The sequence below is a fragment of the Lutra lutra genome, chromosome 9 (genome assembly GCF_902655055.1).
Source record: "Lutra lutra chromosome 9, mLutLut1.2, whole genome shotgun sequence".
Classification (NCBI taxonomy): Eukaryota; Metazoa; Chordata; class Mammalia; order Carnivora; family Mustelidae; genus Lutra; species Lutra lutra.
Genome location: NC_062286.1, coordinates 68,017,730 through 68,039,836, shown reverse-complemented (window position 1 = coordinate 68,039,836; position 22,107 = coordinate 68,017,730). Strand labels below are relative to the sequence as shown.

General features: G+C 39.6%; 1 protein-coding gene across 1 annotated transcript in view; it reads left to right on the top strand.

The window, feature by feature from the left end:
* Positions 1-1,923: 1,923 nt before the first annotated feature.
* Positions 1,924-22,107, top strand: part of C9H2orf73 (chromosome 9 C2orf73 homolog) — a 29,317-nt gene continuing 9,133 nt past the window's right edge. Inside the window, exons 1-3 of the mRNA XM_047745772.1 lie at positions 1,924-2,065; positions 5,832-6,042; positions 12,528-12,681. Of these exons, the coding sequence (XP_047601728.1) occupies positions 2,040-2,065; positions 5,832-6,042; positions 12,528-12,681 (391 nt within the window). The 5' untranslated portion in view covers positions 1,924-2,039. The remainder of the gene's footprint in view (positions 2,066-5,831; positions 6,043-12,527; positions 12,682-22,107) is intronic.

Here is a 22,107-nt window from a genome sequence, read left to right as displayed (position 1 = left end):
GGTGAAGGATGAAATCACTATTAGAGGGACTGATGAGAGAGTTGACTAGGTCTTAAAGACAAGGGGTAGCATATCCCATCAAATTTCTTAGTTAAAACCCAAGCTAATAATGACCATGGACTGACCACAAGCCTGCCCCACCCACCCCAGTCAGTACTCTGCCTGTATTAAGAAATCCTCACTCGAGAACAACCTTAAGAATATTTTCATTTTAATAAGTCAATTGGAGAAAGACAACTATCATATGATCTCCCTGATATGAGGAAGTGGAGATGCAACATGGGGGGTTTGGGAGATAGGAAAAGAATAAATGAAACAAGATGGGATTGGGAGGGAGATGAACCATAAGAGACTTTTAATGTCACAAAACAAACTGAGGGTTGCTGGGGGGAGGGGGGGTCAGAAGAGGGGGGTGGGGTTATGGACACTGGGGAGGGTACGTGCTATGGGGAGTGCTGTGAAGTGTGTAAACCTGGCGATTCACAGACCTGTACTCCTGGGGCTAATAATACATTATATGTTTATTTAAAAAATTAAAAAATAAAAAGAAATATTCTCATTTTGTGGATGGAGACACTGAAGCTCAGAGAGAATAGATCATTTGCCCAACTGAAGCAGCTACTAAGGGGTGGAACCAGGATTCAAACACCGACTGCCCCAACGGCCTATGCCCCCAGAGACAATGACCAAGTAAGTACGTGGTGTCATACAGTGCTGAACAAACGGCCGGCTCTCAAGCAGGAACTCAATTGTTAGTTCCCCCATTTAGGGGTTTTCAACCCACTCTCCCCATACGTATTTACCCACCCAAACCTTATTCCCCAAACACACATGTATTTATACACACTCCACTCTTTTTACCAATTTAGTGGTGTAGGTAACTAGCTATCAAACTTCTATTCATATATTCTTCTCACGTATGTACAGTGAGTCCAGCGACCAGACTTGGTTCTCCCCACATTACTCCAGGTAAATGTAAATACATATTAATACTGGCTCTGGGTTACAAAACACATGCACAAGCATAGCTTGGTTATACAGCAGAATTCAACTCAGTAAGGATTTTTCTTTTCCCATTATCCAGGCAAATACAAGAATTACGACGGCTGATGCCAAAGAAATTTGGCTCTGGTAATGGAACCTGGGAAGCAATGGTGAAATGAGGTAAGAAAATCGGGGGCCAGAAGGTGGACGCAAGTCATCAACTGCTTTTCCCAGGAACTTGCTCTTTTTAGATAAGCGCTACGAATACCAGCCCCAACCTGCTGCCATAGCCTACAGTTCCCTCCGCCCGATTCTGAACCCCATTCAGGCTGGAGCAGATGCACACACCGCGGGGAGTCTCGTTTGCAGGAGATGAGTGTTCCCTTGCTCTATTTTAATGCTTGCTGCCGGGCCGTGGAAAGATTCGCCAGAAATCGTGGAGAACAGCGACAGCCAAGCTTTTTCAAGCAAAGACTAGTCAGCCCAGGAGCAGCAATCATTACTTGCACAGTATTTAACGGTTCACGTAAACAAGCTTCATCTCCTGCCTGCGTGCACTTTTGGAGCCAGCTCCGGCAGACGTGGGCAGCGCCGGGGAGGCCCCCTGCGAGGCTCGCGGATACGCAAGCAGTACAGCCTCCAGCACCAGAGCCTAGGGCCGCGGGGGAGGCTCTGGGAACCGCCCCCTTTTGATCGCCAAGGCCAGCGTGGGCCTTAATAAATACTCCACCCGGACCGATAGGAAAGGCCAAGTTCAAACACAGAGCGTTCAGCCTGGGGCGGGTCGGGAAAAGACGCCCATAGACCCAACCACCTGCCCCCGCCTAGTCAGGCGGCCGCACCAGCAAGCTCGTGGAGCCCACTCGGATTACTGCGCCTGCGTGCTCCGGCTCCGCCCCCTTGCGGGTTTCCGAGGCCGGGCGCTGGGAGCCCGCCGTCGCTTAGCAACGCACGAGTCACAGTCAAGGCTCTCCGCGCGCCCCTTTCCAGGCAGGCCCTAGTCCCCGATCTTCCCGCGAGGCTCCTCGCTGCCTCGTATCAGGCCTCGGGAGCCCATGGAGGGAAAGGAGTATAAGCAGCAGTAAGTGCTGGGGTTTGGTTTTCTATTTCCCCTTCTGAAACTATTTCCTTCCTTCGGGGAGGGTGAAGTGAGACCCGAGGGTTCGGTCCTCGGGCCATTATCAGAGCTTTTCTTCTTCCTATCTCTAGTAGTTGAGCGCTTACCGGAATACTTTTTAAAAACACACTGCTTACCCGGCACCCACTGTGTGTCAGGCGCTTTACAGGCGTTGTCGGGCCCAACAGTCTTCAAGTCCCATGGAATCTTCCACTTCTAACACCTCACATCTAAATTATTAGAAAATTCTTTAGGCTTTACCTTTAAAATATATCCAGAATTCCAGCATCATCCCCACGCTGGCCCAGCGTTTCTTACCTGGATGTTGTAACAGTCTCTGCTGCTCCCCTTGCCTCTGTGCGTTCTCCACTTAGCAGTCTGAGAGGTCTTTTTTTTCCCTTTTTTTTTTTTACAGCGTAGGTTAGATCACTATTCTCCATGGGCCCTTGCAGAATAAGCGCTAAGGTCCTTGCAGTGGCCTGTGGGACCGCCACAAACTGCCCCTTTTCCTTTACCTGGTCTTATCTGCTGCTTGCCCTCTGACTGCACCCTGCTCCAGCACGCAGGCCTCCCCGCTAGCGGTGATTCTTAAAGTGTGCTCTCCACTCCACCCCACCCCACCCCCGCCCCAATCCAGCATCACCTGAGAATTTACTAGAAACGCATATTCTTGCAGGCTCCCCACCACAGATATACTGAATCAGAAATTTGGAGTTGAGAACAATAAATAATCTTGGTTTTAACAAGCCTCCAGGTGATTCTGATGTACCCTAAATTTTGAGAACTATTGACCAAGGTGTTACAGTTTAATACCAACAGGTACAGGGGTATCTGCTTTCAAAGCCTGTATTTTTGTCACTAGAAGAGTGATTCTCAACATACTTAAGAATCACTTGGAGAGCTGGTTAAGTTTCCTGGGAAACTATCTGGGATAGGTTAAGTTTCCTGGGATGGGGCCGGTGAATTTGTACTATCAAGTAAAATTGATGACAATGCAGCTCCTTCTGGGACCACACTTAGAGAAGCACCTAAGGCCAGGTGCTTCTGTTGCCATACTTTGGCAATTACAGTTCACTCTGCTAGAATGCCCTTCCTCAAATATCCTCTTAGCTCCCTCCCCTCTTTCCTTTTTTCAGTTGCCACCTTCATAATGCAGCCTCTACCCTGTCTAAAAATGCAGCCTCCCTCCCACATACATGCACTCCTTTTCCCCATTCCCTGCTCTGTTGTTGTCCTTAACACTTAACACCACCCAAAAGACTGTATGTTTTACTTGTTATTTGATTTCTCATCTGCCTTCCCTCACTAGAATGTAAGCTCTGCGAGGGCAGGAATTTTTGTTTTGTCACTGCTGTATCCTCAGTGCCTTGAGCAGCACCAGGCACAAAATTCAATAAATATCTGTTGAAAGAATGAATTATTCAACGTTATTGTCACATCTCTCTTAATAGGCATTCTTGGCCTTACCATGCAAAGGAGGAAATCAAGGCTCAGATATTAAATGGCAGAGTTGAGATTCCAACTCTGTCTGCCTTTCTTCACTGCCCATTTTTGTGTTTCCTTCTATTAAGAAATTACTACAGAATCATATACTTCACACTTATGTGTTAATCTATAGCTACTCACACCCCAAATACTTACTTGAACGAATGCATATGCACGCAAGCATAGAGCCACAGTCCCTTCCTTCAAGGATGTGATGCCAGTGCAAGTATATTGCTGAGTTACGACCATGAGAAGCAGATGGAACGAACTGATGTCAGATGTCTATAATAAAATCGATCATGACCTTTCCAGAGATATAAGTGTTTATTTAAAGGTAATAGAAAAAGCCTTAGAAGTTACTCACACTTGACCAGTAATCAGTTTTTCCAAAACCTTACAGAGAGCAATTTGTGTTGGGCTGCAGGGAGCTAGGGTCCAAGAGTGCTGAGTGTTGTTTGTATGTATATTGGAGTGGGGGTTGGGTGTATACAGTTACACTAAGCCAGACTAAAAAACAATCCCAGCAGATTCACCAGAAATATGCAAATACTATAATGGCGGTCCATTTAACTGTGATGAACAGGATGCTTCCCCAGGTAGCTACATAATGATGAAAGAAACACAGTCTTCCTTCACCCTTATGGAGAGCTACTGACCAGTAAAGGGTATTTGTAGTGCTTACCAAAAAACAAAACAAAACTAGATACGTAAATTATAAGTCATGGTATTACGAAAGAAAGTACTAAAATAGAGACTACATGGGGCAGGAAGGGGGAAATCTAGGAAAAGCTTCTGAGGAGATGGCTTTTAAGCGGAGACCTAAAGATAATGGTCCAGTGGTGCAGGGACCCAGGGAAGAACTGCCCAGGCAGAGGGGACACTGTGTGCACATGTCCTGAAGGAAAATAACTGGTGTGTCCAGGAACTGAAAGCAGGTGTGCTGTCTGGAGAAGTGAGGGGAGAGTGGTCTCATTGCCTTTGAAGAGATTAGCTGGAGCTGGATCCTGCAGCCTCAGAGCTGATGAGGCAGCAGTATTCACTGTAAATGCAACACAAAGCCATTTGGGGGTTTTCACTAAAAAATGATATGATAGAAAAGATGAACCTGACTTTGTTTTGAAGTAACAGAGGGGTTATATTTTCAGGGCCAAGACTAAGCAGAACTGCTCATTTTCTCTATAAATTTGTAATCTTATTTACTTACCTTCCATAGGTCAGGGCTTTAATTTTAAAAGCTTCTATGTAAAAAGTATTCACATTAATTTATTTCATTCTTTCCTTTATTTTCTAAGTATGTGAAATTTTAAAATACTGCCTTTTATAATGTCTACCACTCTTTTTTAAAAGGAGAAAATTTCTATAAATTGCTTCTAAATATTTTTTAATATTTAAAAAATTCTTTAATGTTCACTTTGGTACCAGTCTAGTTATTAAAAGCAAAAAGTGATGAGATTGAATTGATTGTTCTCATGCCTGCACAGTGGTATTTTCCTGAAAAGATAAATAATAGTGGTCATTTGGTACCTTTTATAAGTTTGCCAGGTGAACTTTTAAAATTAAATAGCTATCCTTGCCCAGGTGACTGAATTTACTAAGTAACTTTTTTTTTTTTTTAAGATTTGTTCATTTATTTTAGAGAGAGAGTGTGTGGGGTGGGGGAGGGAGGGACAGGGAGAGAGGGAGATAGAGAATCTCAAGCAGACTCCCCACTGAGCAAGGAGCCTGACCCTAGGCTGGATCCCTGGGTCTCAAGATCATGAACTGAGTCAGAACCAAGAGTTGGGCTTGATACCTGAACCCCAAGATCATGGCCTGAGCCGAAATCAGGAGTCAGTCATTCAACCTACTGAACCACCCAGGCACCCCCTAAGTAACTAACTTTTAAAGAAGATGAGTTAAGATTACCATGTAACTTACCTTCATGAATACATGTTCCAAACAGGATTTGTAACCATGATAAAATCACTACTCTTTTTTGATTCCAAGCAAGTGAAAGTCTGTACATTGTGCTGGTGTATTATTATGAATAATCATAATTAACACAAATCCCTTCATCTTTTATATGATTTAAAATGAGAAGATACCCTTCCATATTTTAATTGCATAAGTCTCTTATAACTATTAATAAAACCTAAATTGTCTTGACTGATACTTGAAATATATTAAATTTTATTTTATACAATTATGACACAGTCCTAAAATGTTCGTTGGGATACATTACTTACTATGTAATTCTGTTTTTCAGAGAGCATAAAATAGAAGATGGTGGTATAGTGTATGTAACTGGAAAAAAAGAAGAAATCAAACATGACAAACAACCTGGAAAAAGTATACAACATTCAAAACCATTTGTCGGGAGAGGACGTATATATTATGCAAAATTCATTCATACAAATGCAAGAACATTGAATGAACCAGTTCCCTACATAGATCCCAGAAAAGGGCCAGAAAAGCAGGTTGGACGGATGTTCCTTATATACAAATACAGATTTAGATTCAGAAGCTGTTTTGCAGGATAATTTGGTCACAGACTATGTAAAGGATGTGACATATTTCAGACTAATATTTGTTATAATCCAATAGTTAAAAGCAGTAACCTGAGACTATTCTCCCAGATAACTATTGCATACAAACAATATATAAATAGGGAAGGAATCCAAATAATTGTTTTCCTAGATTGTATCAGATTATAGCCACTTAGTAGTGTTTGGCAGATACTGGAGAAATCTATAATATCGTATTTGTGTTACATATTCTATTATAAAAATTTCCCATGATACTCTCTATAAAATAATAGCTACCGTTTATTTAAAGTGTGTGAAGTGCTAGGGATGAGCTAAGTGTTTTATGTAAGTTATAGGCTTTAATCTGTACAACAGTTTCTAGGAGGTAGCATTAGAAATATTTTATGGATGATAACATACCACGAAGAAGTAAATTCACTTATCTGAGATTACATAGTAAGCAAATGTCACAGCCAGGTTTCTGACCCAGGATGGTTGGTTTAGTCAAACCGCACTTTTCATATATTTCATTATCTTCTTTCTTTAAACTTCGGTTTGTTGAGGTATAGTTTATCCTGTTAGTTTCCTATTCTTGATATTACAAATTACCACAAATTTAAACACTTAACTTAAAGCAACACAATTTTATTCTCAACACTTTTTGACCTCAGAAGTCCAAAGTCAGTCTCGTTGGCTATTAACAAGGCTGGTTTCCTTCTGGAGTATCTAAAGGAAAATCCAGTTCCTTGCCTTTTCCAGCTTCTAGAAGCTGCCTGCTTTCCGTGGCTCGTGGCCCCTTCCTCTTGAAAGCCAGCAGCATGGCATCTTCAAATCTTGCTCTGACTTTCCTGCCTCCCTCTTCGGTGGATGGGTATGATTACATTGGGCCCACCTAGATAATCCTGGATAGTCCTCTTCCTGAGATGTTTTACTTCATCTCAGCCACAAAGTTCTTTTGGCATGTGAGTTTATGTGTAATTGTGATTTAACTTGACATTTAAATAGAGATTGCTTTTAATGACCTGTCTTTACATCAGTAACATCCAATGTTCTTATCGTAAAATCACTAGCATACCAGGGCACTGTGTGTGAATGGGAGATCTTCTTGAAGCAGGAATTAATGTAGTCAAATATGCATTAATGTCATGTAATAAAACCTTATGTGGGCAGTTTTAAGGCTATTTTGTTTTATAAACCATCGGGGATTTTAAAGATATTAACAGTCCAGGCCTACCTGAGGGAAGTAAGTCTGGTCCAGAAATCCAGGTTAGTGAAGTTCCCATGTTTCTTACAAAAGTTAATGAATGACTCTCCTGAGCTCTAAGTCAGGACTGAATTAAAACCAAACTATTAACTGAATCCATCCTTACCTTGGAGATACTAAGGAAAAGAAATGGCTTTGAGAATGGAAATATAAAATGTAAAAATCTCAAAAATCAATGCACTAATTTTCTCTTACTCCTAGTTTATAGGTGTCTTGAGAAAAGTGATGTTAGGAGCTGTGATCCCGATGGGGTGACAGAGTAGCAGTAGGATCCTTATTTATTGGTGCTAAAGGTTAAATGAGTCAGAGATCTTTAAGAGATGGCGAAAGGAAGTTTGAGATGAAGTGAGAGGACAGGGAAGAGAGGCTGCTGGTGGATATGAGTGAGGAGATATACACAGAGACTGAAAATACATCACCGAGTTAAGGGCGTATTTGTTTTAGGTGTGGAGTGGAGGCACTGTTCATATTTTAAAAACAAAAACAGCTATCTTAAGTGTACTCATGTTCACGTACTCGAGGAGTAATAAAGAATGTTCATTTCACATATCTGTACACTTTGTTCCTTTATTTAAGATGACAGGCTTCTTTTTAATGTTTAGTTTGATTGTTTTAAAAAATTAACTCGTTTATAGCAGTGCTGGCTTTAATGCAAGAGTGAAGAAAATAAAGTGCCTCATATTTAAAGTGGCATATCTGCTCTCTTACATATTTTGCTAAGATAATAGCTTAAGAACCTAACACCAGATTGATTAATTTTACTTAATTACAAGGTATTTAAAGAATTTTTTTTTTTTAATTCATTTGAGAGAGAATGAGGGAAGGATCACGGAGGGTCAAAGGGAGAAGCAGACTCCCTGCCAAGTCAGGAGCCTGATTCAGGATGTGATCCTGGGACTCCAGGACCATGACTTGTGCTGAAGGCAGTCGCATAACCAACTGAGCCACCAAGGTGCCCCTACAGATGTTTAAATGAAACAACCACACAGTTGTACATAGGGACATAAAATTGGGAGTGCCAGAAAAAGTAAAAAGGAGCTGTAGCTTGGTCACTTTTCATCACAAGTTTTGTTTTTAAATATTGGTATTTTAAAAGAGATGATACTAGGTCATCATGTTCCAAAGTGTATGTTTCAGAGCATTAGCCCTATGTGTTCAATAAAATGACATTCCAAAGTCAAATACGTTTTGGAAAAGCTATATATTTAGATCTTAAAGCTTCACAAATCATATTTGTATATAAAGATTCTAAGAAATCCTGTGATAAACTTATTTCAGTTTACTTACCTCAGTATTTCCCAAATTTATTTAACTTTGGAAACCACTTCTATATAACACCTTTTAATGTGCTACAGACCTAGTATTCCACAGAACACAATTTAGGAATAACATATCAGGGACATTATGAGTTGCTTAAAAAGAGGTATTTCAACACTCCTGGTATCCACAGCAAAGTAGAGATGAACATAGATACAACATAACGCTACTGTTTCCTGGAACACTTCAGTGTTTTGAAAGCCTTTGAGCTCCACTAATAAAATGTGATTCTGCGTAAAGAGTTGTCAAAAGTCTGTATTTCCTTAGGAATCCCCAAAGTAGGATTCTGTGTTCCACAGACGATCACCACCAGCGGCAGCCATCTTTGCCAGGCTGCTGCTGTGGAGCTCTCCCTACCACCTCTTGTGTTCTCTTAACGGCCTTTGCCATGAGGCCCCAACTGCTTTAACTATTTCTCTCCCAAGACTCTTCCTTAATTTCCCAAAGAATGAAAACTAATTAATGTCTCCTAATGCATTTCTGAAGGCTTAGAGATAGCAGAAGTATAACAAAGACTGTCTCACAGTGGTTTCCAAAGGTGGCTAAGGGGTTTACAGTATAATGGCCATTAGGGGTGGGGGTTAGTGGGAGTCTCTTCCTCGGAAATCTCCCAGATGTCTCCATACTATGGAGTTCCAGTGACTGTTAGCCTGGGGCAGGAAAGAAGGCTGGCCTTGGGCTAGAAGGGAAGGCATCCTGCATTTTCTGTGTCCAAAGTTTTGAATTCTTTAGGCAAAACCCCTTCCACAATCTGTAAGAGGTGGACTGACACCCGAAATCTAGACAAAGCAATCACAATAGAGACTTTTCCCAGCTTGGCTTATTTCATCCTAAATAACTCATGTCAACCCCTTACAATCCACTTCAAGTAATGCTGCACAGAGCAGTAAGTTTTTATACTTAGTCTTTGGCTTCAGCATGGGGTGAAGGAAAAAACAAGCTTCCAGGGGCACCTGGATGGCTCAGCGGGTTAAAGCCTCTGCCTTCGGCTCAGGTCATGATCTCAGGGTCCTGGGATCAAGCCCTGCATCGGGCTCTCTGCTTAGCAGGGAGCCTGCTTCCTCCTCTCTCTCTCTCTCTGCCTGCCTCTCTGCCTACTTGTGATCTCTATCTGTCAAGTAAATAAATAAAATCTTTGAAAAAAAGAAGAAAAGGAAAAACAGGCAACAACAACAAAAAAATAAGCTTCCACCTATCTCTTTAATCTTATAATCTTCTATGAACAAATGCTTGTACCAAAATTGCATGCGCATGTGCTCAAGTCCACATACATTCTCACTCTTCCAGGAACAAACCAGACTCTTCAGGCAAAGGGCAGGCTATCCAGAAATAGAAAACAGAAAAACAGCATTTTTTGAACTGTAGGATTTCATTCTGCCAAAGTGAAGCTTCACCCCATTTACAACACTAATCAGAATACTTCCCCCAACTCTGAGGTCTTCAAGTCATCAGTCACACTTTAAGAAACATTGTTCATTATTTCCTTTATATTTTGTGAAATTAAAGAGACCATTTTGGTAAAATTCGGAATTCATGAGAAATCTTGAGAGGTGAATTGATATCTCTGCTTTTAGGGTAACTTTTGCAATAAACTCTTGTTCAAAAAAAATAATTGAGTGCTGCCAGGAAGTTTGCTCATCCCAGAGTCACTTAGCCAGTAATTGGGGTATTAGCAAAATAAGTTTCTAATCAACAAAGAAGATAATATACAATGTACTTCTTAAAGCCTTTTCATAGAAGAGCTTTCTCAAGTTACTCAAAATCTCTTTATTGTTACTCCTGAAATAATTTAAGTAGGTTTGTGGTTATCTGCTTTGCATTCTACAGCAGATGTGATAAAGCAATAAAGCATGGAAATTGGGAGGCCTGCATGGATGGGGGCAGGGCTCTGACTTGGACAGCTCTGCTGCCTGCTAGGGATACACTTTGGGGAAGTTAATCTCGCAGCAGTTTTCTCATCTGTGAAGTGGGTGTGTATCTACTCGCAGAATCGTGGTGAGGGTAAGTGAGAAAAGGCCTGTAAATCTGAGACCTTGGGGCACAATAAGCACGTATCATTCTCATGCAGTGGAGGAGGTCTGCAGGAAGCAGGCATTCTGACAAGTTAGATGTGACTATTTTCAGCCAGATAGTGAGAAGACACCATCTGTTGAGTAGTCTGTTGTAGAATTCCCAGGATCGACCTCAAGTAGTCTTAATTTTTGTTATTCACCCTTCAGCCCATCTCTCCTGTTCTCCAAAATTCCTTTGTTCCTAAATTCCTTTGATCTCTGCAAACTTATTCATTACCCTGGGTTACAATTTGTCATTGGCCTAAAAACTGGCAGTTGTTAAAAGTTTCCAAGTGAGGTCTAACTCTCTCTTCCGTTAGGGCTCAGTTCCCTCATGGGTCCATGTTCATCCTGTCTTTTTCAGTTTGAAGATAAATCCCTTAACGAAGAACCTAAAGTTGAGGAGCTCTGACTTTCAGCTCTGAATTTATGTATTCTTCTTCAAATTCTTAGCCTTTCTGTGATTTCTTGATATAATAGATTTTTTTTTCTCCCAGAAAACTCTATTTTTGCTGCCTTTGACATATATCATGAATTTCTTCTAAGCTTCTTGACAATCTCCTGACAAGGTGACTCCATGAAATTATTTTTTTAATTTGATATTGTATACCTCTTTTATACATGCCTGTCTTCTTAGAAACTAAGCTGCTTTGGGAATTGACTCCCTATGGAGTCAGATAAAATGTCTTCAAACGCCTCTTACTTTTCATAGCACTGTAGCTTCAACTGTACTGTCAGAATTTTACTTCTGTGATATCATATTCTTCCCCTTTGAATCATATTTTTTCAAGTCTCTGACTATGAAATCATGGCTGATTTTTAAAAAACCCCATCTCTTTCCTCAAAGCCCAAAATAGGTGTGTGATTATACCCAAAGTTACTTTCATTGTCTAATAATATCCAAGAACTCCCAGGTGTCACAGTTTCTCTTCCCAAGGTGTCTTAAGTTTACCTGATCAACTACATTTTTTAAAAAAAAAAGTGTTTATTTAGAATTAAGCTGAGTAAGTTTCCCCTCACTCTTTTCACAACTTCTAAGGGATCAGATTCTTGTGGCGAATATGTGCTTGTGGAGAATCTATTAGTTCTCCCTTTCCTGGATACTTAAGTTAGGTTTTACCATCAAAAATTTAGTCACATTGGAGATATTTTCCCTTAGAACAAAATTTTTCAAACTGAGGTACTAGTGGGTTATAAAACAATGTGGGTTGCAACTAGCATTGTGAAATGGAATAGAAGAGACAAATGATAAAATAGAAAAATAGTCAAGTGCACTGCATGTAGTAAGAATAAATATTGTGAAACTTTGTGTTTTATGTACTTTACACATTGTGTGTTCTTGCATGGCAAAATCTATTTCATGGTGTGGATCATGGATGGAAAACTATGAAAACTACCATATTAGATGATAATACATTATTTGTATTTTCATAATGAAAAGTATAGAACATAATTTTTACATTAAATCGAGCCATATATATACATATATATATAAAATAAAATGGTAGTACAAAATATAGGAATATAATTAGTTGATTTTTACCATTCCATCTGTTGACAGGAAGTAGTTTAAGAATTTAGCAGCTTTATTTTGCTGAAAATATACGATAATTCACTTTTAAGTACCTTTTCAAAAAATTCAGTCTTTATAAAAATATACTTATTCCTAGATTATAGGATTCCATTTTAGTACTAGAATACCCAATAACTTATTGAATCAAAATTGGACATTCAGAGACATCAAGCAATATATGAAAATGTTCTATAGTATTCAATTCTGTGTTTCCAATTTTTTTCCCATAAAGGGTGACTGGTGGTCACATGGTAAAAGACTGGAGCATCCCTTCCAACCACCTTATGACACTAAGAGCACCCAGAGGAGTGACTTTCAAAAACCAGCATGTCCATTGGTTTTGCCAGTCAAACACAGCAAGTTGCAAAAGCCTTCTTGTGGAATAGGTAAGGTTAGCTATGATAAAATCCCTTTCCCATTCTCCCAGGTTACTGCTATCAAATTAAGGTGTATTCAATGTACTGGCCTCTCCTGAGAAAATTATTTCTCCATAGGAGTTGAAAATACACATACAACCAATGCAGCCCTTGACATGTTTGTTCTTTATCCCTTCTTGGTGGACAGCTTATCTCCAAACATATTTACAATAACATAATAAAAATTGGCCTGATCATGATAACACCAGCCTCCAAGTCATATACTTAGTAGCATTCTGCTCACTATTGTTGACACCACATTTTAAGAACTACTAAAATTGTAGACAGTATTTCTCTAAGTGTACTCTGAGGGACACTAATTCCTTGTGATATTCAAAAAAAGAGGGAAGTGCTCAAATAAGTTTTCTGAGAACTGAATGTATAAAGCTAAAGAGATTTTTTTAAGCCACAGAACTCTTAAAACCCTTACTGTAAGCACAAGCATAATGTGTTCCAAAAGGAAGAATATTATGTTTTCCCTACTACTGACCACCTCACCCTTTTTCTAGATTTTCACATGACTGGTATCCCACAAAACAATGTAGGAAATACTGCTACGTGGACTGTTAAAACATTGTCAGATCTCAAAGTTATTTACCTGACCATGTTATTATAATAAACATTTTCACATTAAGTTAGCTTCTATCTGTTTCCTACCACATGTCCTAATCATCTTTACAGCTGGAGTAGACTTTCGCAGGTCTTAAAGAAGTGCACGATCACGTCAAAACAAAAATGTATTTATTGAATACTCACTCTGGTCATCATTCCATATAAAAGTTCATAAGTTAAGCTTCAGATAATTTTCTGAACATGACAGTAGACAACAAAGGATTGGTTTTAGCAGTCACCAGTCCCTTACTTAATTTTAGCCTTCAGGTCTCTGTGATCTGGCCAGTCTAGTTAAGGATACAAAGGGCAAGTAGGTTGAAGATCAGAACATTAGAAAATGGTCATATTCAGCATGATTTCCACTTTAAGCGTGGTAGTTAATGGAGAGGACTGTTAGATGATCTGTAACATGGTCTCTCCTTTAGAAAGGTAATGAAGTCTGATTCAGGATGGTAGACTGAACACAGACATCTAAATCCACCACCACCCATACTCTATTAAAGTGATAGTAAAGCAATCAACCCACAAAGAGGAAGAGAATGGAAAGAAGAACTTTCTGCAGTGTGGGAAGGAATGAAAACTTGTTGATGGATTACAGAAAGCAAAGAAGCAATAGCCTAGAAAAGACAGAGGGAAAGGCAGCAAAGAGCCAATCTATCTGACAAAACCCTAGGGTAGCTGGAGGCTCAGTCAGCAGGCAAAGCAGAAGGCAAGAATGAATCCAAGGGGAGAATCCAAGGGCGACCGGAAAGTCTATCTTTTAAAGAACCACTCCAGTCATGAACATTCTATTCGATGCCAATGTTAAGACTAGTGGAGCCCAGTGCCTCAGCCAGGTAGTCAACTAACCACACCAGTTGTGTTTTCTGATAATTCAAGCTGATCTCTTATCCTATTCTTAGTTTATGAATGTACAGGCAAAGATTACAATTATGCCAAGTTATCATTTTTTAATGTTTGGAGGGTAAAGTCAAGGAAACATCACAGAACATAAAACAACAGCAGCAGCAACGAAAAAAAAAATTAGAAACTATGAGAGATAAAAGCAAAGTGGAGAATCAGTCTGGGAGGTCCAACTTTTCTGAAGCTCCAGAAAAGCAAGGAATAAAACTAAAAGCAAAGATAATTATCAACACATAACATTTATTGAGCACATAGTATTTGCCAGGCATTTTATGGAACTTCCTAAATATTACCCATTCGATTCTCAGTCCAATTGTAAGGAATATATTAGTATGGTAATATTTTTTTTTTTAAAGATTTTATTTATTTATTTGACAGAGAGAGAGAGAGATCACAAGCAGACAGAGAGGCAGGCAGAGAGAGAGGAAGGGAAGCAGGCTCCCTGCTGAGCAGAGAGCCCGATGCGGGACTCGATCCCAGGACCCTGAGATCATGACCTGAGCCGAAGGCAGCGGCTTAACCCACTGAGCCACCCAGGCGCCCAGTATGGTAATATTATTAATACTCTCATGTTTCAGATAAGAAAGCAAGCACAGAGTTTGAATAACTTCCTCAAAGCTACAGAGCAAACAACTGGTATTTGAACTCAGTCTACTTCCAATAAAAACCAGTATTCTACACAGCCCCTAGAATAATAACAAAGTTTCCCAGTATACGAGAGAGGCATTAAAGGAGTCTACTGAGTGCTTCCAAGTGTGAAGGGACAAAAGATACAGCCTATATATCATTATAAAATTGCAAAGCAACAATCATAAAAAGAAGATTCTGTAAGTTTCCATAAAGAGAAAGAAAAATTAGTCACTAAGAAATAAGAATCCGTATGGAATCAAGCAGTGCTGATACAAAAGCACAATGGAGTTATGTCTTCAAAATTTCCAGGGAAAAATTTTTTGACTTAGAAAAGAGGATTAATTTAACACAAATACTAGAACCATTCTTTTTCAAGTGGCACCAGGCTTTGGACCCACTGAGAAAGAAATGTAGTCCCAGCACAATATTTGGCCCTTAAGTGAACAAAATTCATATAATTATATTATAAATGTTATTTTGTAGTTTTCAGCTTTTAGCATTACACAGACAATAGTATGGAAATTTTAAATGTGTTTACTGGATTATGTTATGAGCCTTAACAAGAAAAGTGTATCAAGAGTCGACAGAAGATGGGAAGTAGAAAGAAGGGTGCTAATATCTTTATTTAACATGACTACTGAAGAAATACTACCCAAAGGAGATGAAACAAGGAATAGAAGTTTAAGGTTGAAGTCAAAGGAACGAATTTATCTCTCTAGCCCTGGCCTCTTTGCTGAGCCTCGAACTCCCATCCAGCCACCTACCTGACATCTTTTCTTGGAAAGCTAATCTCCTCTCAATACCCCCATTCAAACCTGTCCTCTGCCATTTTTCCTCTTCTCAGTAAATGTCACTTCTATTCCCCCTCAAGTTTTGATAGTCTAGAAGACATTCCAGAACTCTCTGCCTTTTATATCCAATCCATCAACAAATCTTGACACCTATTTCTCCAAAATATACTCCATGTCTTCTTACTAATGTTGTACAGCTCCTGTTAACCTACTTTCTCTCTTTCTCCTCCAAAATATGTTTTCCACACCATTTTTAGAAGGATCTTTAAAAAATACAAATGATATCACTTTCTTCCATTAGATGAATTACTTCTTGTTCTTTGTCGAGTCAATTTCAAATTCCTCACCATGGCCTACATGGTTCTGTTTAATCTATAGAATCTATCTCCTGTTGCTCATGGTATCATAAGAGGGCATTTCAAGAAGGGTATTTAACTCAGCGGGGGAGGAGTCAAGATGGCGGAGAAGTAGCAGGCTGAGACTACATCAGGTAGGAGGAGATCAGCTAGATAGCTTATCAAACCATTGCAAACACCTACAAATCCAACAGGAGACCAAACAGAAGAAGAGCAACAATTCTAGAAACAGAAAATCAAGCACTTTCTGAAAGGTAGGACGGCGGAGAAATGAATCCAAAGTGACCGGAAGATAGACCGTGGGGGGAGGGGCCGGCTCCCGGCAAGCAGCAGAGCAACGGAGCACAAAATCAGGACTTTTAAAAGTCTGCTCCACTGAGCAACATCGCTCCAGAGGCTAAACCGGGGTGAAGCCCATGCGGGGTCAGCGTGGCCCCATGTCCCACAGGGTCACAGAAGGATTGAGGGTGTCTGAGTGTCATAGAGCTCGCAGGTATTAGAGCGGGGAAGCCTGCTACAGAGACAGAGCCGAGGAGTGAGCTCTCAGCTTGGGGTTACCTTGAACGGGTCACAGGCTGGGTGAGCTCAGAGCACAGCCAGAGGCCAGGAGACAGGAGCGATTGAGTGCTTTTCTCTGAGGGCACACTGAGGAGTGGGGCCCCTGAACCCTTGGCTCCTCTGGGCCGGAGACTGGGAGGCCGCCATTTTCATTCCCATCCTCCGGAACTCTACGGAAAGCATTCAGGGAACAAAAGCTCCTGAAAGTGAACCCGAGCAGATTACTTAGCCCGGCCCCTGATAAGGGCGGTGCAATTCCACGTGGGGCAAAGACACTTGAGAATCACTACAACAGGCCCCTCCCCCAGAAGATCGACAAGAAATTCCACCAAGACCAAGTTCATTTACCAAGGAGAACAGCGGAATTCCAGAGGAGGAGAAAGCAAAGCATGGAATTCATGGCTTTCTCCCCATGGTTCTTTAGTCTTGCAGTTAATTTTTTTTTCTTCTTCTAAATTTTTTTTAACTTTTACCCTTTCCTCTTTTAAAGTTTTTTAACTAGTTTACCTTAACAATACCTTTCATAAAAATAAATAATAAGGGGCGCCTGGGTGGCTCAGTGGGTTAAGCCGCTGCCTTCGGCTCAGGTCATGATCTCAGGGTCCTGGGATCGAGTCCCGCATCGGGCTCTCTGCTCGACAGGGAGCCTGCTTCCCTCTCTCTCTCTCTCTCTCTCTCTCTGCCTGCCTGCCTGTCTACTTGTGATCTCTCTCTGTCAAATAAATAATCTTTAAAAAAAATAATCTTTTTTGAACCTTCATTATTATATTCATATTTTATCCTTCATTGTATCTAACTTTATTTTTTGATACACATAGGGTTTTTTCCTTCTAAAAAATTTGGGGTACAACTTCTTCTAATAGATCAAAATATACCCTAAATCTAGCTCTGGGCTTGTTCTACTCTCCAGCCCGAGCAAATTCTCTCCACTTTCTTTTTCTTTATCCTCCCAACCAACTTACTTTATCAACTACTTTTTTAGAAATTTAAAAAAAAATTTTTTTCATCTTTATAGGCATATTCCATCCCTTCATTGTGTTTACCCTTATATATGTTTTTCATTCTTTAAAATTTGGGAGGTAGTTTCTTCAAAGAGACCAAAATACTCCCAAAATTAAGTGGGTGGCCCTGTTCTAGTCACCAGTCTAATATATATATATTTTTCTCTTTTTTATATTTTTTGTTTTCTGTTTTTTTTTTAAATTTTTATTAATTTTATTTTTTATAAACATATATTTTTATCCCCAGGGGTACAGGTCTGTGAATCACCAGGTTTACACACTTCACAGCACTCACCATAGCACATACCCTCCCCAGGGTCCATAATCCCACCCCCCTCCCAACCCCCCTCCCCCCATCAACCCTCAGTTTGTTTTGTGAGATTAAGAGTCACTTATGGTTTGTCTTGTTTTCTGTTTTTAATTTTTTTTTTCTGAGCTTCTTTTTATCCCCTTTCTCCCCCCCCCCCCATGATTTGGGGTCTCTTCTGATTTGGTTAAAGCACATTTTCCTGGGGGTCTTTGCCACCCTTTTAGTATTTTATTTGCTCCTTCATATATTCTTATCTGGACAAAATGACAAGGTGGGAAAAACTCACCACAAAAAAAAGAACAAGAGGCAATACCGAAGGCTAGGGACCTAATCAATTCAGACATTGGTAATATGTCAGATCTAGAGTTCAGAATGACGATTCTCAAGGTTCTAGCCCGGCTCGAAAAAGGCATGGAAGATATTAGAGAAACCCTCTCTGGAGAGATAAAAGCCCTTTCTGGAGAAATAAAAGAACTAAAATCTAACCAAGTTGAAATAAAAAAAGCTATTTATGAGGTGCAATAAAAAATGGAGTCTCTTACTGCTAGGATAAATGAGGCAGAAGAAAGAATTAGTGATATAGAAGACCAAATGACAAAGAATAAAGAAGCTGAGCAAACAAGAGACAAACAAATTCTGGACCATGAGGGGAGAATTCGAGAGATAAGTGACACCATAAGACAAAAAAACATTAGAATAACTGGGATTCCAGAAGAAGAAGAAAGAGAGAGGGGAGCAGAAGGTATATTGGAGAGAATTATTGTAAAGATTTTCCCTAATACGGCAAAGGGAACAAGCATCAAAATCCAGGAGGTGCAGAGAATCCCCCTCAAAATCAATAAGAATAGGTCCACACCCCATCACCTAATAGTAAAATTTACAAGTCTTAGCAACAAAGAGAAAATCCTGAAAGCAGCCCGGGAAAAGAAGTCTGTAACATACAATGGTAAAAATATTAGATTGGCAGCAGACTTATCCACAGAGACCTGGCAGGCCAGAAAGAACTGGCATGATCTATTCAGAACACTAAACGAGAAAAACATGCAGCCAAGAATACTGTATCCAGCTAGGCTATCATTGAAAATAGAAGGAGAGATAAGCTTCCAGGACAAACAAAAACTGAAAGAATTTGCAAACAACAAAGCAGCTCTACAGGAAATATTGAAAGGGGTCCTCTAAGCAAAGAGAGACCCTAAAAGTAGTAGATCAGAAAGGAACAGAGACAATATACAGTAACAAGTCACCTTACAGGCAATACAATGGCACTAAATTCATCTCTCTCAATAGTTACCCTGAATGTTAATGGGCTAAATGTCCCAATCAAAAGACACAGGGTATCAGAATGGATAAAAAAACAAAACCCATCAATATGCTGCCTACAAGAAACTCATTTTAGACCCGAAGACACCTCCAGATTTAAAGTGAGGGGGTGGAAAACAATTTACCATGCTAATGGACATCAGAAGAAAGCTGGGGTGGCAATCCTTATATCAGATCAATTAGACGTTAAGCCAAAGACCATAATAAGAGATGAGGAAGGACACTATATCATACTCAAAGGGTCTGTACAACAAGAAGATCTAACAGTTTTAAATATCTATGCCCCTAACATGGGAACAGCCAACTATACAAACCAATTAATAACAAAATCAAAGAAACACATCGACAATAATACAATAATAGCAGGGGACTTTAACACTCCCCTCACTGAAATGGACAGATCATCCAAGCAAAAGATCAACAAGGAAATCAAGGCCTTAAATGACACACTGGACCAGATGGACATCAATACTCAGAACGTTCTATCCCAAAGCAACAGAATACACATTCTTCTCTAGTGCACATGGAACATTCTCCAGAATAGATCACATCCTGGGTCATAAATCAGGTCTCAACTGGTATCAAAAGATTGGGATCATTCTCTGCATATTTTCAGACCACAATGCTCTGAAGCTAGAACTCAATCACAAGAGGAAATTTGGAAAGAACCCAAATACATGGAGACTAAACAGCATCCTTCTAAAGAATGAATGGGTCAACCAGGAAATTAAAGAAGAATTGAAAAAATTTATGGAAACAAATGATAATGAAAACACAATTGTTCAAAATCTGTAGGACACAGCAAAGGCAGCCATGAGAGGAAAATATATAGCAATACAAGCCTTTCTCAAGAAACAAGAAAGGTCTCAAATACACAACCTAACCCTACACCTAAAGGAACTGGAGAAAGAACAACAAAGAAAGCCTAAACCCAGCAGGAGAAGAGAAATAATAAAGATCAAAGCAGAAATCAATGAAATAGAAACAAACAAACAAAAAAAAAACCAATAGAACAAATCAACAAAACTAGGAGCTCGTTCTTTGAAAGAATTAGTAAGATTGATAAACCCCTGGCCAGACTTATCAAAAAGAAAAGAGAAAGGACCCAAGTAAAAAAAATCATGAATGAAAGAGGAAGGATCACCACCAACACCAAAGAAATACAAACAATTATAAGAACATACTATGAGCAACTCTATGCCAACAAATTTGACAATCTGGAAGAAATGGATACATTTCTAGAGACATATAAACTACCACAACTGAACCAGGAAGAAATAGAAAACCTGAACAGACCCATAACCAGTAAGGAGATTGAAACAGTCATCAAAAATCTCCAAACAAACAAAAGCCCAGGGCCAGATGGTTTCACAGGGGAATTCTACCAAACATTTAAAGAAGAATTAATACCTATTCTCCTGAAACAGTTCCTAAAAATAGAAATGGAAGGAAAACTTCCAAACTCATTTTATGAGGCCAGCATCACCTTGATCCCAAAACCAGACAAGGATCCCATCAAAAAAGAGAATTACAAACCAATATCCTTGATGAACACAGATGTGAAAATTTTCACCAAAATACTAGCCAATAGGATCCAACAGTACATTAAAAGGATTATTCACCACAACCAAGTGGGATTTATTCCAGGGCTGCAAGGTTGGTTCAACATCCACAAATCAATCAATGTGATACAATACATTAATAAAAGAAAGAACAAGAACCATATGATACTCTCAATAGATGCTGAAAAAGTATTTGACAAAGTACAGCATCCCTTCCTGATCAAAACTCTTCAAGTGTAGAGATAGAGGGCACATACCTCAATGTTATCAAAGCCATCTATGAAAAACCCACCGCAAATTCATTCTCAATGGAGAAAAACTGAAAGCTTTTCTGCTAAGGTCAGGAACACAGCAGGGATGTTCGTTATCACCACTGCTATTCAACATAGTACTAGAAGTCCTAGCCTCAGCAATCAGACAACAAAAAGAAATTAAAGGCATCCAAATCGGCAGAGAAGAAGTCAAACTATCACTCTTTGCAGATGATATGATACTATATGTGGAAAACCCAAAAGGCTCCACTCCAAAACTGCTAGAACTTGTATAGGAATTCAGTAAAGTGTCAGGATATAAAATCAATGCACAGAAATCAGTTGCATTTCTCTATACCAACAACAAGACAGAAGAAAGAGAAATTAAGGAGTCAATACAATTTACAATTACACCCAAAACCATAAGATACCTAGGAATAAACCTAACTAAAGAGGCAAAGAATCTATACTCAGAAAACTATAAAGTACTCATGAAAGAAATTGAGGAAGACACAAAGAAATGGAAAAATATTCCATGCTCCTGGATTGGAAGAACAAATATTGTGAAAATGTCTATGCTACCTAAAGCATTCTACATATTTAATGCAATCCCTATCAAAATCCCATCCATTTTTTTCAAAGAAATGGAACAAATAATCCTAAAATTTATATGGAACCAGAAAAGACCTCGAATAGTCAAAGGATTATTGAAAAACAAAGCCAAAGGTGGTGGCATCACAATTCCGGACTTCAAGCTCTATTACAAAGCTGTCATCATCAAGACAGTATGGTACTGGCACAAAAACAGACACATAGATCAATGGAACAGAATAGAGAGCCCAGAAATAGACCCTCAACTCTATGGTCAACTAATCTTCGACAAAGGAAGAAAGAATGTCCAATGGAAAGAAAACAGTCTCTTCAACAAATGGTGTTGGGAAAATTGGACAGCCACATACAGAAAAATGAAACTGGACCATTTCCTTACACCACACACAAGAATAGACTGAAAATGGATGAAGGACTTCAATGTGAGAAAGGAATCAATCAAAATCCTTGAGGAGAACACAGGCAGCAAACCTCTTCCACCTCAGCCGCAGCA